The following is an 18228-nucleotide window of genomic DNA, read 5'->3' as shown; positions in this document are numbered from 1 at the left end:
CCTTTACCCTTGTATTTTCCCCCTCACTTAGGTACAATACTGCCTTCTCTTTTTATATTGTTCCAGGGCTCGTGACCATCAGTTATGCAAGGCAAAATGCATTTATTTTTTAAGAATAAATTATGCATAGTTGTGAAAATTTTCCAATACATGTAGTGCTTACCCATGACAGCACAAGGGGAACTGGGAAAAAATAAAATTAAAGAAAATACACCTCCCTCCTGTGGAGACAAACTCATTTTAAAACTGGCAATCACTGTCAACAAATGTTAATATCCTTAGTCCCCACACTGCTGGTGTTTACCTCTCTGCCTCATCAGCCTACAAGGAATTCAACGCCATCTAAAGGCCGAGGAGTTCACTGCAAGGACTACTGTAATATACATTAATCATGCTTTTGAATCAATACACCTCACGTTTGCAATTACAGGAGAAGAATGCACTAGATTACTGTAGTATTGTAGTACTGCGCTTTTCAGAAAGGCTTTTGGTTTAATTTTTATTAACCTTTTATGATGTTCCTACTGTTGTTTAAATGATCTTGTGTTTTATTATCATTTTGTGACGTTGCTGCTGTTGTTTTAGTTTCATTTTTGCCTGTACAGCACTTTGTGATTTTATCTGTGAAAAGCACTACAGAAATCAAATTTACTTACTTAATTACTTTCAAAACAGGTTTTTTTTTTTTTTTTTTTTTTTTAAACAAATGTAAAAATATACACTCTTTGCTTCTTTAAAACTTCCTACAACTTATTAAAATGTCTTTGCAGAACGAATAAATAATTTCAAATCTATAAAACCTTTCTTACCTTTCCAGAAAAGCTCAGAAAGAAATCTATTCTAACCTATTTTCCCATGAGGCCTCGGTCGCTGCCGTGTATAACCGCCAACGTGTCTGACCTTACTGTTCGGCTCTGACACCTCGCGTCTGCAGTGTGATTAAACCGAGCTGACAGGATACCATACATTCACAGTGATAATGAGCTGCGTACGGTCATAGGCCCCTCCTGGCCTTTACCCTGCTCTGGGACACACAGAGCTGTGAAGCTTCAGCTTTTTCATTCTGTTGCTTTTCCGCCTATTATGATTATAGTGTGTGAATGTTAGGAGGAAGTGAAAATTTTAACTAAAGCACATAAAAGGTGATAAAGCCACCATGTCTTCAACCTATGTTTGCCATGATGAGAAAATGACTGTCTACAGTACAGTTACACACATGACACTGCATCACTAGATACTTTATGTATAAAAAGAATGACATTTTTTATCATTATATTTTTTACTAAAAAAGTGGCAGCTTGTAATTTATATAGGGCTTCAAATGTTTGCCGATATTAGTTTAGGTATAATGTGATCTGTTATTAGTGGAGAGGTCCATTAACAGACTATCCATCTCCAATGCTTTCAGCTTTCTGTGCCATCAAGTTTGAAATTCATTAGCAGTCAACCTCGTAATTTTTTTTCACAAGAGCTTTGCTGAAATGTTTAATAATATTAAAATTAATAGACTGGTGGCTTGAAAAGGTGCTCCTAATAAAAGAGAGTTTAGGTGCTAAATGGTCCATTTACTTCCAACGCCTTTTTAAATATGTCAAAGTTGAATCTCCTTTGATTCTATTGCAAACTGACATTCATACTGTGCATTTGATGGAAGAGCAATGTTCCTTTCTCCTGTTTATTTGTGTGTTTAAAATGAATACAAAAAAGAAACATGTTGCCAACAGTTGGAACTCAAAATGTTATTACTGCTACTGGCATTTCACTAACATGCACTTTCAAATGTTTTACATATCGATTACTGTCATTTCCGGTCTATAAGCCGCTACTTTTTCTCAATGCTTTGAACCCTGAGGCTTAAAAAATGACGTGGCAAATTTCTGGATTTTTTCTGGTTTTCAAGCTTCATGCCGGTAAAAAATTGAGCTCTGTCACATTAGAGCAGGTGGACTAATGAAACTGTTAACATTAAATTGTTCGCGTTCCTACTGAATCAGTCTGATCAGTCATTTTGCCATGATGCACACTCCCTCATTATGGCAATGACACACATAAATGTTGTCAGAGAGAGAAAGAGAGAGAGAGAGAGAGAGAGAGAGAGAGCTGCGGTAGCGTGTATAAAGTAATAAAGTAAAAGTCAGGCAGTTTGTAGAAGGAAACAAACGTTATAAAGTTGTTAAATCACTGCCTTAGGTTTGTTCAGGAGTAATCGGTGCTCTGGACTCTGAGGCTGATGGAGAAGCTTACGTAAGGAGGACGGACAGACTGAGAAACGGAGATAAAGTCTGTATTAAGGCTGTTCTGATCTTCGCCCCAGCTTAATTAAAGCAGCAGTTTACAGTCTGGAAAAAAAGAAACAAACAGTATAAAGTTGACAAATCACCACGTTTAGTTTGTTTAGAAGCGGTCGCGTCTGTATTCTGACTCAGAGTCTGGACTCGATGTGATTGCTCCACAGTAGCTAACGGTAAGAACTGAGGAAGCGCTGTATCAGTCTGGATCTAGTAAAAAGTGACCATAAAAGCTGTAAAATGACAGATATGCAGATGCAGGGCAGTGAGGAGGAGACTTCATGTGGAGAAGGAAACTCATCAGTTGAAACACAGAAATCTCTGTGAAACCTAACATGAGTCTAGGAGCCCGCCTACCTGCCGTTTCTGAATGGCCGAGTCGTTTGTAGGGCACCCACATCAGCCAATAGAGTGCGGCCTATGTTACGCTGTGGCATTTGTGTGGATTTTTCTTAGAAAATTGATAAGTATTGGAATGTGGCCAATATAACGGTGCACTTTATAGTATGGAAATTACGGTACGAATATTCATTGTCTCAGACTACAGTAGGTGGTATGTGTAACATCATACATATTTCAGCCTTATACAAACATTCAATAATTTGCTGAATACCTAATAAAGCACCTGAGGACGACTTGGCTCGGTGATGCGTGTTGCGAGCCGTTTGGTTGGACTGGGAAGGAGGAGTCACGTCATCCAAGTTGACAACAGGCACTGCTGGGCTGTCCCGCCTTAAGCTCAGGGTCAGGGTTTGCTCAGCGTACAGCAGCTGGATCATCGACGGCTCAAGGCCCGACACACAACGTCCATTCCGAACCAGGATTTCATCATCTGATGAACCTGAGTGATGATGGTATTACAATAGTGTTAACACAGATAATGCATTTTAGTTACCTTGAGAGATTATGAGTACAAAATTGGTACCTTCATTAAAAGCCAGTCCATCAGGGAGAACTTCACTCTCAATAATCCTGCTACTCCTCAAACTGTCCATGTGTCCTGTTACTGCAAAACCTGGCAACAAGAGTTCAACAAAGGGATTACATAAAAGATTCAAAGGTGAACAAACTACACACACAGCTGCGCTTCCCAATCTGTGCACATGTCACTGGCTCACCGAAATCTCCAGTGTTGCTCGGTCTGCTCATGTGCAAAGTAAACAGATTTGCTGGGACCACCTCCAGCTGGTCGCTGACCTGAAGACACAAATGAAACAAAGCAATGGAATTAAAGTAAGAGCAGATAAAGAGGAGTGCGGTTTGTCCAAGAGGCTTTACGTACGTCAGTGCCGCTCACTACATCGTGGAGGAACTCCTCAGGAGCCACATACTGAACCTCTAGCTTCTGTCCCCTTCTCCTGTGCAATTGGAGGCAGTGCAGATCCGGGTCCAGCTGTTTCACCTGTGCACATGCGAATGTGGAATGTTCAACGGCCTGTGTGCACAAACGCATCCAACATATTTCATGTGTCGACGCTAGGCCTGACAGCTGCCACGCTGCAGAGGTGTGAATTATTAACCGACTTTACACTCTGTGATGAGAAACCGTAAACAAATAAATGCTTGGCCGGGATATTTCATGTATACTGTGTGCGTCCATCTACGGTTTGTGCAGGGGACTGGGAGTCACATATTGGATGGAGGAGTTTCATTTCAATCCCCTGAGAGCAGTGTAGCTAAATGAGCAAAGAAATGCATCCAATAACAACAGCAACAGGCCTCTGTGGGGCTACAATTTCTTATATTTACTGTCGCTTGAGTTCATGGGACTCGCAGCAGAAATAAAGACCACTGAACAAAGAAAAGTCTGTGCATTTTTAAAATGAATATCGGGACATATCCTCAGATCTCTGTAAGCCCACCTTGCAGGCCGCAAAGAGAAGGTCAGCAGCTGTCTGGTCCTTCCTGACAGGAACTTGGACTGTCAGGCCATCCAGCATGGAGACGCACGTCAACACATCCGTGGATCCGCTGATGACATCCCGGATGCCGCCCTCGGGTGGTGACATGGAGTAGATACTTGCCAGAACATCAAGCCGCTAAAGACGAGGAGAAAATGAAAGGATGTAGTAGAAAGTAATGAAGTAGAGAGTAAAGGTAAATAGGAGAGGTAGCGCAAAGATGGAGTGGTAAAGAGAGAGCAGGGGTGAATATCAGTAGTTGTAAGTAGCAAAATACAAATCAATGCTGTCCCATCAGTCTATATGCTTGGCTGTGGGCCAAGAACGGGACCAAAGATATCATGCAATTAGTTTTTCAGAAATTAATTTGACAACATAGAAGGCAGTTGCTCTGTATGATAATCTTTATAATATACAGTATTTACGTAGGAGGATCGGCAGGGGCCCACTGCCAAGTGAAAACGTCTAAATGACATCTGCACGATTCCCTGGGACTCATTCAAAGAAACCACAAAAGTTATTCAGCCTGAGATAATTTACGAGGAAGATTCAATTTTAAAATCAGTCAAACTTTCAGAACGTAATTATGTATAGCAGTATTGGTGGCATTATGAAGAGGCTGAGCTGGATATTTAGCTTTTGGCGAGGCTTGGTCTCACAGACAGCCATTTGTGGGTTCTGGTTGCGACTTTGTGTCTCTTTTGGGGGGGGGGGGTGCTACTAAAAAAAATGTGAGGCAGTGGGAGGTGCCGCGGTGCAGCCAGAGACCACAATTATCAAGGCCACGACACACAAGGAAAGGCTCAATCACAAACACACGGCCAGAAGAAGAGAATGATTCAGCATTTCTGACCGTATCAGTGGCTCAATTTAACCGAGTCGAGGACCGAGACGAGGAAAATCCTCCGTGAATAGGATGAGATGTTTAATGTGTGTGTCGGGGGATCTTGTGGCTTTTTAGACAAGTGTGAGCTTTTCAGTCCCCTTCTAAAGCCGTTGATGATTCACCTCAAGACAAAATGCCCTTTTTCCTTGCCAGACAAAACGCTTTAATGGACAAACTAGAGTCTGTGATTCAAAGCCACAAACACACACACAGTGTCCTCAACGTAGCTCAGACAAACACAAATATTTGCCTTTCAACAAAAATGTCCACTTGACTAATCTACTGAAGGGAATTTAAATTAAAGCAAGCAATGTTGTTGCCATGAAATGTTTCCCTAACATGAAGTAACACAGGCTACTGCTTAAACACCCAACTTTAAGGGACGCAAACAAAGCCATGTTTACAAATAACAAGCCGTCATGGCAACCAGAGAAATGAGTATTTGATTTTCCTGCTCCGACCTAACCAGACTCTGACTAACACTGTAAACTCATTCATGGTCAGAGAGGGTGGCAACACTCTGACGGCTGCTTGGTCAACGTTCCGTGAAGCCACACCGGGAGCAAAACGCAGGCACGTGTTGCACTTCAACAGAAGCTCTTTGTGGTGTGGAGGTTTTTCTATGTTCACACACGGCCAAAAAAAATACCTCCGCCTTTTCTGAAATGTAGAAATTATTTAGAGTCGTCCTCCACCCTACTGTAGAGTATCTAAATATGGATCCAAGAAGCGAGTGCTTTCAAATTACACCCTTCCGGTTCTAGTTAGCAACTCGGTCAGGAACTGAAATACTTCAGTTCTGCCTCGTGCATGAAGTGACTAAATAAAAGCCAACACAGAAGTTCCCATTTCTATTGTGACACATTTTCATATGTGGCAGATTTAGCCATCCGGACGTAATGGCAACACTGACCCGTGGATTAGGATTAAAGAAGAGCGTGTAGCTTTATGGTTAGTGAACTGTGGTTAGAGGTGGTGACATGGAACGAGGGATCAGGGTGTTAAGGAATGGAGGCAATGTGCTGAGCAAAAGACTGTAAGAAGACAAGGACCCTAAAATAGGTGATTAGTAGTACAATGTAGCACATTGCTTTAAAATGATTGTAAAATCACTTGTTTATACTAATTTACACGTGAAATGCATGGGAATACGTGTTCATTTTATGCAATTACAAAATAAAAGATATCTAGAATAGAAAATACAATCAAAACCTCAATCAATGTTTACCACACCTGATGTGTTAGGACAGAAAGATGTCGACAACATGCTAAATAAAGCCTCTCCAGTACCAGAGTTAGACTCCTTGACGACTGCAGACTGGTGACCCTCAAGCAAGTTTTGAGCAGCCCACAAAACAAACACACAATAGGACTCCGAAAACACACAAACACAACAAAAACACTTCAAAAGCACATAATGGCTCCAAACACACACAAAAGAACAAAAAGAAAACAAAAACACACTTCACGACTCCATACATAAAATTACAGAAAAATACACAAAATGAGTGCAAAACACACCACCAAAATAGAGAGAAATCTCTGTTATTTCCTGTATTAATGCACAGATTTGTCATTATTAAAATGCTGACGTGAATGTGTTCATCACATAGTTGCAGCCCCAATGTGAGAAAAGTCACCCATCTCCAACTTACAGGTTCATCCTGTAAACATGTTTGTTGTTTCGCCAACGTACAGGTGCAAATTTTCCCATCCAGTTGAGTAATGTGGTACAAAAGAAAAAAACACTGTAATCACATGTACAAAGCTATCACAATGAAGCTTGTGCCCACAATACGACAGTAAACATGCTCTTCACTTGCCATGACTTCACTTTAAGGGATTAGTGGGAAATGACTGCTTATTAGAGTTATCAAGGGATTTGTGACCGGAGTCAGACGACAAGCGCAAAGTCATCAAGACATAAATGAAGAACTGTGTGTGTCGACAAAAATCAATGCAGCTGTAACCCTCTTTTCTAACTTCCTGACTTAATCCCAGCCGAATCACCACCAATTCCTGAGATAATTTTCCACATTACCGTCCAAATGTGGGGGTAAACACTCCAAATGTATATGATCATTTGCGCTTTTTTTCTCCCATGTGGCCAGGCCGTGTTTGTAATCAAGAACTTTTCTCTAATCCCTGTATTTTGTCAATTAATAGCAGAAAACATACCTCTGAGATCCTTTAAAACACCCACATTTTTCAACTCTAGCCACTTGCTGACATATAAGGGCTTTGTTTTGCAATAAATAGCATTATGCAGTGAAAAAAATGAAAACCGTACTTTTGCCAAAATGTCGCCAAAGACTTTATTGTTAAACGCTGATCATAGCAGCCATATACAGTACTTCAGGAAATAACCCTCTTTATTCAGTTCAAATAACCAGTGAGTTTGCTGGGTAAGATATTTAACAATAGCCTCACATGAGGATGAACGAGATCACAATGAAGGAGGGATTTGCCAGCTCGAGCATTATTTCACAATTCAGTGGTGCATTCATTTAACCAGCCAATAAGCTGCTGCACACAAGCTGCTGCGCCAGCATCCGTCTGTTCACTTCACACTCAATAATTAGTCAACACTTTCACCATCCATCCGGATACTCAACCACCTTCATTAACTCAGTAATGCAATAAATTAAATCCCTGTTCACACCAGATTTGAACACACTTATGAGCGTTGTTAGTTTCCTCTGAGATGTGTCGTCTACCATCCTCAAAAATATCCGCAGATCAACATGAAAGGAGCCTCTGCTTTGATCCCTGCATTTAATCACCCACATACACCATCACTAACAGTTTATTATCAAAGTCAAATACAGCAGGCCAGTTACTGCCACGATGTAAAAGCATAAAATGCTGCCCCAGGATAGCTGGGGACAGATGTGGGAGGAATTTTGCAAAAAAAAATAAACAAAAAGATTAATGAAGAAATACAAAAAATTCTCACTATCTGACTCACCTCTGTGCTCCTAGTTGGTTTGGCAAACGCATGGCCTCCAGCATCGCTCGCAAAGATCTGAAAAGAAATTTGGACAAAGACACTGTTAGAAATACACAGTGCTTCTGCTACGCTGATGAGCGATTAGGCTCCACACACACACTTTTGCAGCACACAATTAGACACACACCGTGCAGTTAATTAAAAATATGCATGGTGAGTGTAGCCTTGGATACTGCGTCCAATCAAGGCCTGTTGCCTTTGAAGACCTATTGGTCAAAATCAGCTGCGAGTGAGTGAGTATGGACTCAGTAGCTTCTGTGTAGCTACGAGATGAAAGGAAGAAAAGATGAAACCCTCTCCTCCTTCTCCGAGTCTACACACCCAAGCAGCAACATTGCCAGACCTCTTCTCTCTGACAGGTGAGCGTGAAGAGTGAGGAGTATTGCATCAAGCTGAGCTCTATGCTGAAGGCGACTCGGAAGCACCAATAATACAGGCATCCGGGTGTGACGGTTTCTAACCGGCAGCAAATATCAGACGGCTTGTTGGTTGGCAGAAAGCCATTGGGGCTGGCACTGTTATTGGCATTTCATTTTCGGAGGTGGGACAGCATAACATTGCAGACTGAGCCTTATGGGGATACAAAGTCAAAGAAATATTTCATACCATATTCTTTTTAATACCACACACAAATCACTACAAAAACCTCAAATATTTTCTAAAAACCTCATATTTGGGGGATTTGCACGTGTGTCTCATGAAGTATTTATGCTATGTCTGCGTGTCTCACTAATAAAGTTCAGTAAAGTAAAGGAAACGGGAGCACAAAAGTGTAATTGACAGTTGTTCAAAATAAAATATATATTTTACAATAGAATGAAAATACTGAAACATACATAGATGTAAATTTTTTTATTTTTTTTTTAAACTAAATGTATTATTCTTAGCGGACCTGTACCAAATGGTCCACTGACTGATAAACGGTCTGCGGCCCACTTGTTGGGCACCACCAGGAGGATTAAAAAGCCTTCTCTGACCACATATTACCCTATCCATCCCTCCATTATATCTTCCCAGTGCTTGTAAACAGAGCTGTTTCACTTTAAACTGCCTAATTTTAGAAAGCTCTACCGACTCTCCCACAAATCCTCGGACATTTCTGGCCTACTTCCCACAGACGGCTGCAGTCCAGCTCCTGCTCGTGTGCACACAGCACTAAGACGGATGAGGGAGGACAAAAGGAAAAGACGTAGAGGTATATTAGGGGAGAGCTTGACTTTGGGGCACGGTTGTAAAACACGGCGTCGCAGTGGTAAATGAGATTTAGGCTTAGTCAACGCAGATGAGTCAGTATGGAAACTGCAGGAGAAGGAGTGCTAGGTAAGGCTCTGATCTTTATCATCTGAGAAACTGGAGAGAGGAGGAGAAGAAAAGACAAATGGTGAAAGAAATCGAGGATGAGCGCAAACACTAGACTTAACAGATTAAACAACCAGGGGGGAAAAGAATGGAGGCTGAAAGATGTGGTGTGAGAGTGGAACGGACAAATGTGGAGGAGGGAGGAAGACATCTCGTAACCAGAGAGAGTAATGGCACTTTCTGGACCTGTTTGCCTAAATCCCCCTGAAGCAAACAAGTTTATTTCTTTATAGCATCAGAAAAGTCGATGTTATTCAAATGGGCCAGGCATGAATGTGTCCAAATAATAAAAGGGAACCAAAACTAAATGACAAAACACACCAAAATACAGATTCTCTCGTCATTTCATCAGATCTTGCCAGTCCTTATTATATTTTAAAGACAACAAATATGAGGAAAACACTTACAGGGAAACATGTAAAAGGGAAAACCTGGAAGTAAGCATAAAGAGGGGGGGCGTTTAATATTAAGTATCTTTGCACCAACTGTTTGCTGCTGTCGGCAGGGCTGAGGAGGGAATAGAGAACATATGGCTTTTAATAATTCATGCCCATGCTGCAGCGCCACCGTGTCCTTCTGTACATTTTAACTATCCTCATTGGACTGGGTTCCCCTCGCAAAAACATGCACAAATGGATATGTCGCCAGGACAGCGGGTGGGAATGTCAATGTGAAAAATGAACGGGAAGAAAACAGGACAGTAAGAAAGTTAGTAAGCATTCAGGAGACAGGCCTTCTTATTGTAGCAGGAATATATCCAAACAATAACCAACAAACAATCACCTCTGCTTAAAGAACAATCAGAGTCATCCAATAAATGAGCACTTTCAGAGCTAAAACAGGCAAAGCTGAGTCCTCTATGAGGGTAAACCTTCAGGGTGTAGAGAAATTGTTTTTTTCTATCAATAAAAAAACACACAATAGGTGTAAAACAATACCTGCAGAGATTTTGTATTCCCCTCTGCACCTGGGAATAAAATGCATCCCTGAGCTTTAACTGATGGGAGTTTTTTTTTCACTCAAACCTTTAAAGGAAAGCAGGAAGGATGCGAGCGAATGTGCTTTTAAATAATAAAAACTCCTCGAGGGAAGTGAAATGTGCTGAAAATGCCGCATGATTCTATGAAACCCCTCATTCGTTTTTCATGTCAACGCACGCCACGTATATGCAAGTAAGCATTAACACGATGTGTGTCAAGTTGTTTCATTAGTGAGCGAAAGTGATGAACGCTGAAGGGCTGAGCGTGGAAAGCAGGTTTTCTCAGTGCAGCGTGTCGTCCCAGGAGAGCATGTGCTCTCGTACAAGCCTGCGTCAACACTGTGCATAACAGCTCATGTATCCTGCATGCTCATGTTATGTGTATGAATACTGCATACATGAGGTGGGTGATACTGTATTAAAGATGAGCTAATCCACGCCACCTGAGGAGCTTCATCTCTCAAGGATTCAGTGGGAATTATTCACCTGCTTTTAAGGCTTAAGAGCTGCTGTTAATAAAAAAAAGACATGGTTGCACGTCTCATGACGCCATCATACTTTTATAACCAAACCTATTTTTTTCCATTCAATGATTGCTCAGGGCTTGCCACAAGTCACACAGAGCAGAAACAGAGCAATCTCAAACCAACACCTTGAAAATAATGAGCATCTCTGGAGCATAATTTTGTCTCGAAGCTAAGGAGATGTAAATGAAACCATTCGAGCTCCAGTGACATTTATTCTCAAGTAGGGCCATTTGTCAGTGGAGTGGGGATTAGTGACATTAGCTCTCAGCAAAAAAAGTTGGGGGTTTAAATATATATCCTGGATATTATGGATGAAGCTTTAATAATCTCTCATGTGACAAAAACATCTATGTGGGATGGATGGATGGTCTTTTCAGGGACAAATATGAATAAATGAAATCATCAAAGTGTTTGTTTCTCATTGCCCTTAAACATGAAGGGGAAACATTAATGTTCTTATCTATTATTAATTATTGTAATTGAATCCCCCAACCTCTATTACTCAGTTTTACTAGATTACTTTTTACGGTTCCATAAAAGTTTAGTATTTTCATCCCTCCTAGTGCGAACCCATTACAGGCTAAAACAGATCTACTGATAAGTATTCAATGGTCTGTGGAAGTGGAATGGCTTTACAATAGCACAGAGAGACATGAGTCTTTGTGTGTGCATGTGTGTGCGTGCATGTGCAGTAATACCTGCGGTGCAGAGGGTCTCTTGTCCCGGCTTCTCTTTGTAAGGTTGTCGAGACCTTTGAGTGATGACAAAAGGCCTTTTTTGGGTTGCCGGTGAGTTACGGACAATGAACGTCTCCTGACTGTGGCCTCGTCTCTGGAGCAGATCTAAATAGATAAACCATGTCAGGACTTAGTACTTTTTCTAAAAAAAAAAACCAAAAACAAATGAAATGAAACTCCGAATGCTCTTTCAGCTAAAAACCTAAACTGATGTAATAAATGACTCAGAAACAAACATTTGGTCATCTGATGCTATATTTTGCATCAGTTCCTGAGTGAATCATTTGTCCCAGACTTCCTTACCAGTGCATGAAAAGAGGAGACGGAGAAAATCCCCAGTCGTCCGAGGCTACTTTTGGTGGAGCGGCTCGCAATAGCCAGCAGGCTTTTTGGGTTAGGCAGCTCTCCTCCCTGAAGACTGGCCAGGTAACAGCGCATCCTAAACAGATCCATGTTGAACCTCTCCAGGTTCTGTTCCCACTGTTGGATCTGAAGGAAAAGAGAGAATGAACATTTGCTGGGATTGAATAAAGTAAAATAATTTCCTTTTGTTTTTGTTTTTCAGCAAACAAAATGAAAATAACTTAAAGCGAGTGATGGATCAAGCCATAAGGGGGGGGAGGAGGAGGGAAAGAAGAACTAAAGATGGAGATTCAGGGTCACGCAAGTGCTTTCATTTAAACTGCAATTGCTTGCAGATGTTAGTCGAGAGCAAGGGCATTACTTGGTGGAGGTCTGATAGTGAGGGATGACTGCATACCTTGCAGGGGACTGTGTGTGTGTGTGTGTGTGTGTGTGTGTGTGTGTGTGTGTGTGTGTGTGTGTGTGTGTGTGCGTGTGTGTAGTGAATCTAAATACCTATTTTAAAGGTGGGTCTTGAGAGGTTGGTGATGTTACACAGACAACTATTAAAGCCACGCACACGCACACGCACACACAGTTTGCACTATATGAGCTATAAGAAAGTGTTTATTTTGTTGGCTTGAGACTGTTTTTAACAAGAACACTGAAGTTAAACAACCCTCAATAACAACAAACTTTAATAGCTCTCATCTGCACAGCAACTTCATTTACAATAGCTCACCCTATGGTGTTTTCTCATAAGGACTCGCTCACATCCACAGCATTCTTCTGGATTAGGACTCTAACTGGGAGAAGCCCATGGGGTGCTGGTTTTATGAACCCTTGACATTTCAAATGCCCTTTAGACCAGTTGTTCTAAACTGGTCTGCTTCAAAGCAACAATCAGTTCTTAATAACAAGTAGAGACCTAAACTGAAGGAAATGTTTAGCTTCTCAAATCAGAAGATAACTATGATCTTTTGTCATCCTCTTTTCTTTAATCATTTCTGAAAACAAGTTCAGAAAAAAAGTCCATCATGTTGTGATTCTAGTTAGGGACTTTTAAAGCTCAGAAAAGGTGCAGCCAAAGAATTTTTACAAATTAGATAGAGATATAATTACACAACAGAAGGGTTTAGATTTGATTATTTAAATTGTACATGGATTGCAACCATTAAACTTTCCACAAGGGTAAAGAGTAATTGGGAAAAACTGTTAACACGTTAACGTTTTCCATTGATAGGAACACAGTAAACGTTTGTCTCTGTATTCTACAGCTGATTTTTTTTTGGAAATACTTGAAAATCCAATGGTGACCTTGTAAATCTAATCCAATGATGTAACCTGAAGATTTTCCATGCTGCTATTTTTAGGGCTATTACATAAAAACACAATTTTCCACAGGAACCCTGATATGATTCTATAAGGTACAGTAGTTTGAGGATGACTTTAGGCGGTTTGATAAGGGGCACCTTAATATCCAAAGACCAAATCTAAACAAGTACCTGCTTTAGGGGAAAATATATCTTCCATACATGTTCCTTACTTCTGGATTGTTACACAAATCTCATTTCAGTACAGTCTAGAGCAGGGGTCTTCAACCTTTATTTTCATTTTGTCTAATCTCACCTAGTCTAAAGTCCTTCCACAGCAGAAAAAAAAGTGTATAAAATTCTATACAGTTAAAATAATAGCTATTCATTTTAAAAATGTATGGATTTAAATAGCTACAAAAAATAACTTGAATTTGATAACACATGATCATGCCGGCCAACACATGCTAATTGCTCATTTTTTGCAACATATCAAGCATGCATATTAAGCCGGCATGCTGCCAGTTACGTAAATAAAATCTCTGTTGTCTTCCAGAATACTCTTTTTGTTAGTTATCTTATCAGGGATTTAAAACATAAGGTTAGCCACAGGTTCAAGGACGTGAAGTAAAAGGATGGCAGTTATTGCACAATTTCATTTATTTTTAGGTTAACAAATTGTTTTATCAGAATTCTATTTGAAGTTAATGTCATTAATCATCAATACCCTCTGTAAGAAATAACAATTCATTATTTTCATATTTTCTAAAGCTATAGGGAGCCATTGCAAAAGAGTCAAAGAGCCACATGATGCTCCAGAGCTGCAGGTTGCAGACCCCTGGTCTAGAAACCCTGCAAATAAATTTGACTGAAGTAATCTCAAATGCTTGGTTCTCTTATTAGGCCTTTAAGTTTTTACCAATTGAGTAAAAGAATCAGAAAGAAAGCCTCATCTAAGGCCATTAGTCAAACATACACAAATTCAAATGTTCTCCAATTCACCCCTCTAACATTTAACAAGTAATTTAATGCAGCTTGATCACTGTGTGTACGTGTGTATACAGCGTTCAGACTTCAAACATGTGTCTGCTGGCACTGATTTCAGCAGACATGGGTGGGGGTGGGCGGGGGCATCAAAGAAGTACCCTGTCGGAGCAAAAACGACTCAACCAGAAGCTTAAATCTATCATCAGCCTGAGGGTGCCTGTATCAAAGTCCCTCAAATTCCTCCTCTGACACTACCATTGACTCGAAAGACGTTAGCCTCTTTGTCTCCTCTGAGGTGGCACACAGGCTAATTGGAACCAGACATGGTAAATGGTAAATGGACTTGATTTTATATAGCGCTTTATCACCACACTGAAGCAGTCTCAAAGCGCTTTACATATCAGCTCATTCACCCATTCACTCTCACATTCACACACCAGTGGGACAGGACTGCCATGCAAGGCGCTAGTCGACCACTGAGAGCAATTTAGGGTTCAGTGTCTTGCCCAAGAACACTTCGACACATAGTCAGGTACTGGGATCGAACCCCCAACCTCTCGATCAGAAGACGACCCACTACCACCTGAGCCACGGTCGCCCATTCACTCACGTTGAGGCATTGACGTCCCCATTGGTTATCCCTGCAATGACCTGCACAACTTCTATCTGACTTGTTAATAACGTGTTACTTTATCAACACAGGTGGTATCAAAATGTTTCGTCCAGACAGGAAAATCAAAAGATATCGTTTTACTTTTGTAACTCATGAGATGTCAGCACAGGCTTAGACGGCTGACAAAATGTTGTTCCTTGTGGCTAAAAGCATCAATTTTCTTCAAAAGGCTTTAAGTCACTAACCACATGAGCTGAGGCTCAACACAAGCAGCCAACACTTCCAACTTCCCACAAAACATTCAAATTCCATGACAATGTAATTGTGTTCTTCATAAGCTACAGGCTACAGGTAAGCAACTCTTTCTGTGCTTGTTCAACTGTGCACAGGACAGATCTAAACTTCGGGTGCTCGATATTCCAGCAGGAAGGAACACATGTTTAGTCTCTAATAATGGAAAACATCTGGAATCCCAATCTGATGCTCAGGGATCAAGCCACTCCCACGGGTCCCCTTGTAATACATTTGGAAACTGATGAATGTGGGCCATTTTATCCACAAACAAACTCAAAAAACATATGTTTTTCACCACACTTATACAAAGACATTAAGTAAGATGCACAATAGCATGTTACGCCAATTGATAAAAACTTTTCAAAGCAAAGAGCAAATATGGGGTTTGAACTCAACCATTAATATGACAGACCAAGTTTTTTACCAGCTCACCTGGTTTTCAATAGCTTTGCGGTTCTTTGGGTCACTAACAACAGTCAGCTGCAGCTCGGCCATCTTCTTCATCTTCCCGTCCATGTCTATCTTCTGCAGGAGGCTGCGCACCTGGCTGCGCAGGAGGCGCACGGTATCCTCCTTCCCCTGGCGCTTGGCCAGCAGCGAGGCACTTGCTGAGTGGATGGCTGTCACCCAGTTTTCCAGATCGGTCTGGTTGCTGGCCTGTAAGGGCAGCGAGTGACAAAGGCTTTCAACTGATGAAGTAGCAAGGCCAAAGATTCCTCATCACCAGCTGGTTTTCAAGACTTGAGACCTGATCAACTGAGACAGCATGTGCCCTCCTATTCAGTTGTTTTACCATTTATCAAATGAGAGATCATTTGATACCAAGCCTAGCTTTGTTAGATCAATAAAAGAGAATCAGATTCATCACCTGGGTTGCGAGATATTTGATAACAATTATATATTTCCATTTTAATAAGCAATTTTATGGCAAATATATTTTTATCGCTCTGATAATCTATTAGCTGAAATACCTATTACAGTCTAAAATCAGAATGACTCATACCCCACAAGCCTTGTGATTAAAAAACTAAAAGGTTGAGAATGTCTGATGTGAATAAGTTCATTTTATCTAGCAATAGTGGCAGAATGCACCGTTGGCCTTTGCTTGCATAAAAGAATGACATTTTTGTTTTCATAATAGCATAGTTCTAAATGAATGCTATAAAAACATCTCAAGTAAAAATTAGCTATATAAAGTAATAATGACTGATGAAGACTTTCAGTACAACCTATAAAAGGAAAGGTAGTTTATTCCGCTTCAGCCACTTCATAGGAGATATTTTTAATACCACCATTTGGCAAACCAAGGGTCCCCTTCTGATTTTGTATCAGATTGTGTAAAACTATGGTGGTGATTTTGTTTGCTATTTTGAAAACCTGAAAATGTCTTAATTTCACTGATGACAGGAGGTTCTAGTTCCCTGAAAGAAGGCCTCGTACCAGTTAAAGAGTCTCACCTGGAAGAGGTAGACGTCACCATACGAGTTGCTCAGGCAGAACACATTCTCTTTCTTTGGGTGTTCTGGAACAGACTGGACAATGCTGTCTTCAGCCAGCAGGGCGTAACAAGGTAAGAGCTCCTGCTCCAGAGAGCCTTTACCGTAAGTTTCGTAGAAAAGTAACGTACATCCTGATTGACATGAAGATGGAGAAAAAGGTTTTTCAAAAGCATGAAAGAAAAAAACAAAAATTCTTTAAGTCCACCTTTTCATTGACACTTTAAAAACCCCTGAACCCCTTTTTTCTGCTGAGAACTAATGTATTTGGGAATGAACTAGTAGTTTTGACTGATTCTTGTCCAACTCTTGAAAATACAGTCAACGTATTTCAATTTGGCATATTTCGTGTGTAAGAGTGACTGCCCTCTATGGGTTGAAACCCAGCTATTCTAATCAATTTGGTAATTGAGAAAATGGTGGTTTGTGACATTTTGGTGGCTTCTTACGTCATAAACCCCCTGCCCCTGCAATAAAAACTAGCACCTCTTGACTCTGCAATCTGTCTCGAGTAGGTTAGATTGAGAGAATTGCGAGTAGAGACGTATAGTGTGTATTGAGTAGCTACTTAGCATAGATTGTTCTTTGGAGATTACATTTTATACACTGGGTGTGTTTTAACAGCTACTACAAGAAAAAACTATGATACCCAATGATATTTCCTGAAAGCAAGGTACAACCACATCAATTCTGTTAAAATCCTATAGTGGTAATAGATCTATGATCAAAAACCTTGATTTAAAAACCCACAGTACAAGAATGTTGCTATTCTACACAACTGTAATTCTTTGGCTCAGTGTCAAGATGATGCGATACCTTTGAGGGTTACCCAGTACTGCTTCCATTTTCGGCGAGTCACCAACTCAAGCTTTTTGTCCTTGTGAAGGGTCAGGAGTGGTTTGAAGGAGAGCCAACCAGCCCGTCGGACTACGCCCTGTTCTTTTTCAAACAGGAGGTCCAGCTGCTCCAACGAGCCTTCGGCAGATTCACTGCTGCTCTCGCCTTCTTCAGTGCCTGTGGACGGATCTCTCCTCTCACCTCCTCCCCCTCCTTGTCCAGTACCCATCTCCAGTTCCCTCATAAAGTTCTCATAAATGTTCTGGCTGAGGGCATCGTTGGTCGATTGGTGAATGGCTCCTGATGACTGGGCTCTGGAGCTTCCGGGGAACCAAAGCAGGCTGGAGACCTGAGAAGGTGAGCTGGTATCTGCAGTCAGGCCATCAACTCCACTATCAAAGGCATCGCTCAAGTCCTTGGACCTTGTCTCCTGAGAAAAGTAAAAGAATGAAGGAGGCAACATGGAATTGAATGAATGTCAATGAGAAAATGAAGAACACATTTAAACATCCAAACACACTGAATTCCAGTCATATTGTGCAGCCTTGGTTAAATATTTTCTTTTTTCTACTGTTCTTTCCAACCACAAAGCAAAATGCACCACATTTGACAAATCAAGACTTTGTGAGGTAATACTGAAACAGAAATCCAGAGTGCTC

The 18228-nt window shown here is 40.9% G+C and overlaps 1 protein-coding gene across 7 annotated transcripts in view; it reads right to left on the bottom strand.

Annotated features, from left to right (window-relative positions):
* The window catches only part of tiam2a (TIAM Rac1 associated GEF 2a), a 97989-nt gene that overhangs the window by 17903 nt on the left and 61858 nt on the right, over positions 1-18228 (bottom strand). For 4 of the 7 annotated variants that reach the window (XM_028437237.1, XM_028437234.1, XM_028437240.1 and 1 more), the window contains exons 4-14: positions 17549-17999; positions 16694-16866; positions 15669-15893; positions 11991-12176; positions 11649-11792; positions 8044-8100; positions 4151-4327; positions 3571-3723; positions 3407-3485; positions 3214-3303; positions 2902-3129 (exon numbers count right to left, since the gene is read on the bottom strand). In XM_028437237.1, the coding sequence (XP_028293038.1) occupies positions 2902-3129; positions 3214-3303; positions 3407-3485; positions 3571-3723; positions 4151-4327; positions 8044-8100; positions 11649-11792; positions 11991-12176; positions 15669-15893; positions 16694-16866; positions 17549-17999 (1963 nt within the window). The remainder of the gene's footprint in view (positions 1-2901; positions 3130-3213; positions 3304-3406; positions 3486-3570; positions 3724-4150; positions 4328-8043; positions 8101-11648; positions 11793-11990; positions 12177-15668; positions 15894-16693; positions 16867-17548; positions 18000-18228) is intronic. The other 3 variants (XM_028437238.1, XM_028437239.1, XM_028437241.1) reach the window with 3 other exon arrangements.

This window comes from Gouania willdenowi, chromosome 22 (assembly GCF_900634775.1).
Source record: "Gouania willdenowi chromosome 22, fGouWil2.1, whole genome shotgun sequence".
NCBI classification, from domain to species: domain Eukaryota; kingdom Metazoa; phylum Chordata; class Actinopteri; order Blenniiformes; family Gobiesocidae; genus Gouania; species Gouania willdenowi.
Note: the sequence above shows the minus strand (reverse complement) of the source record. Positions and strands in the feature narration are given on the sequence as shown.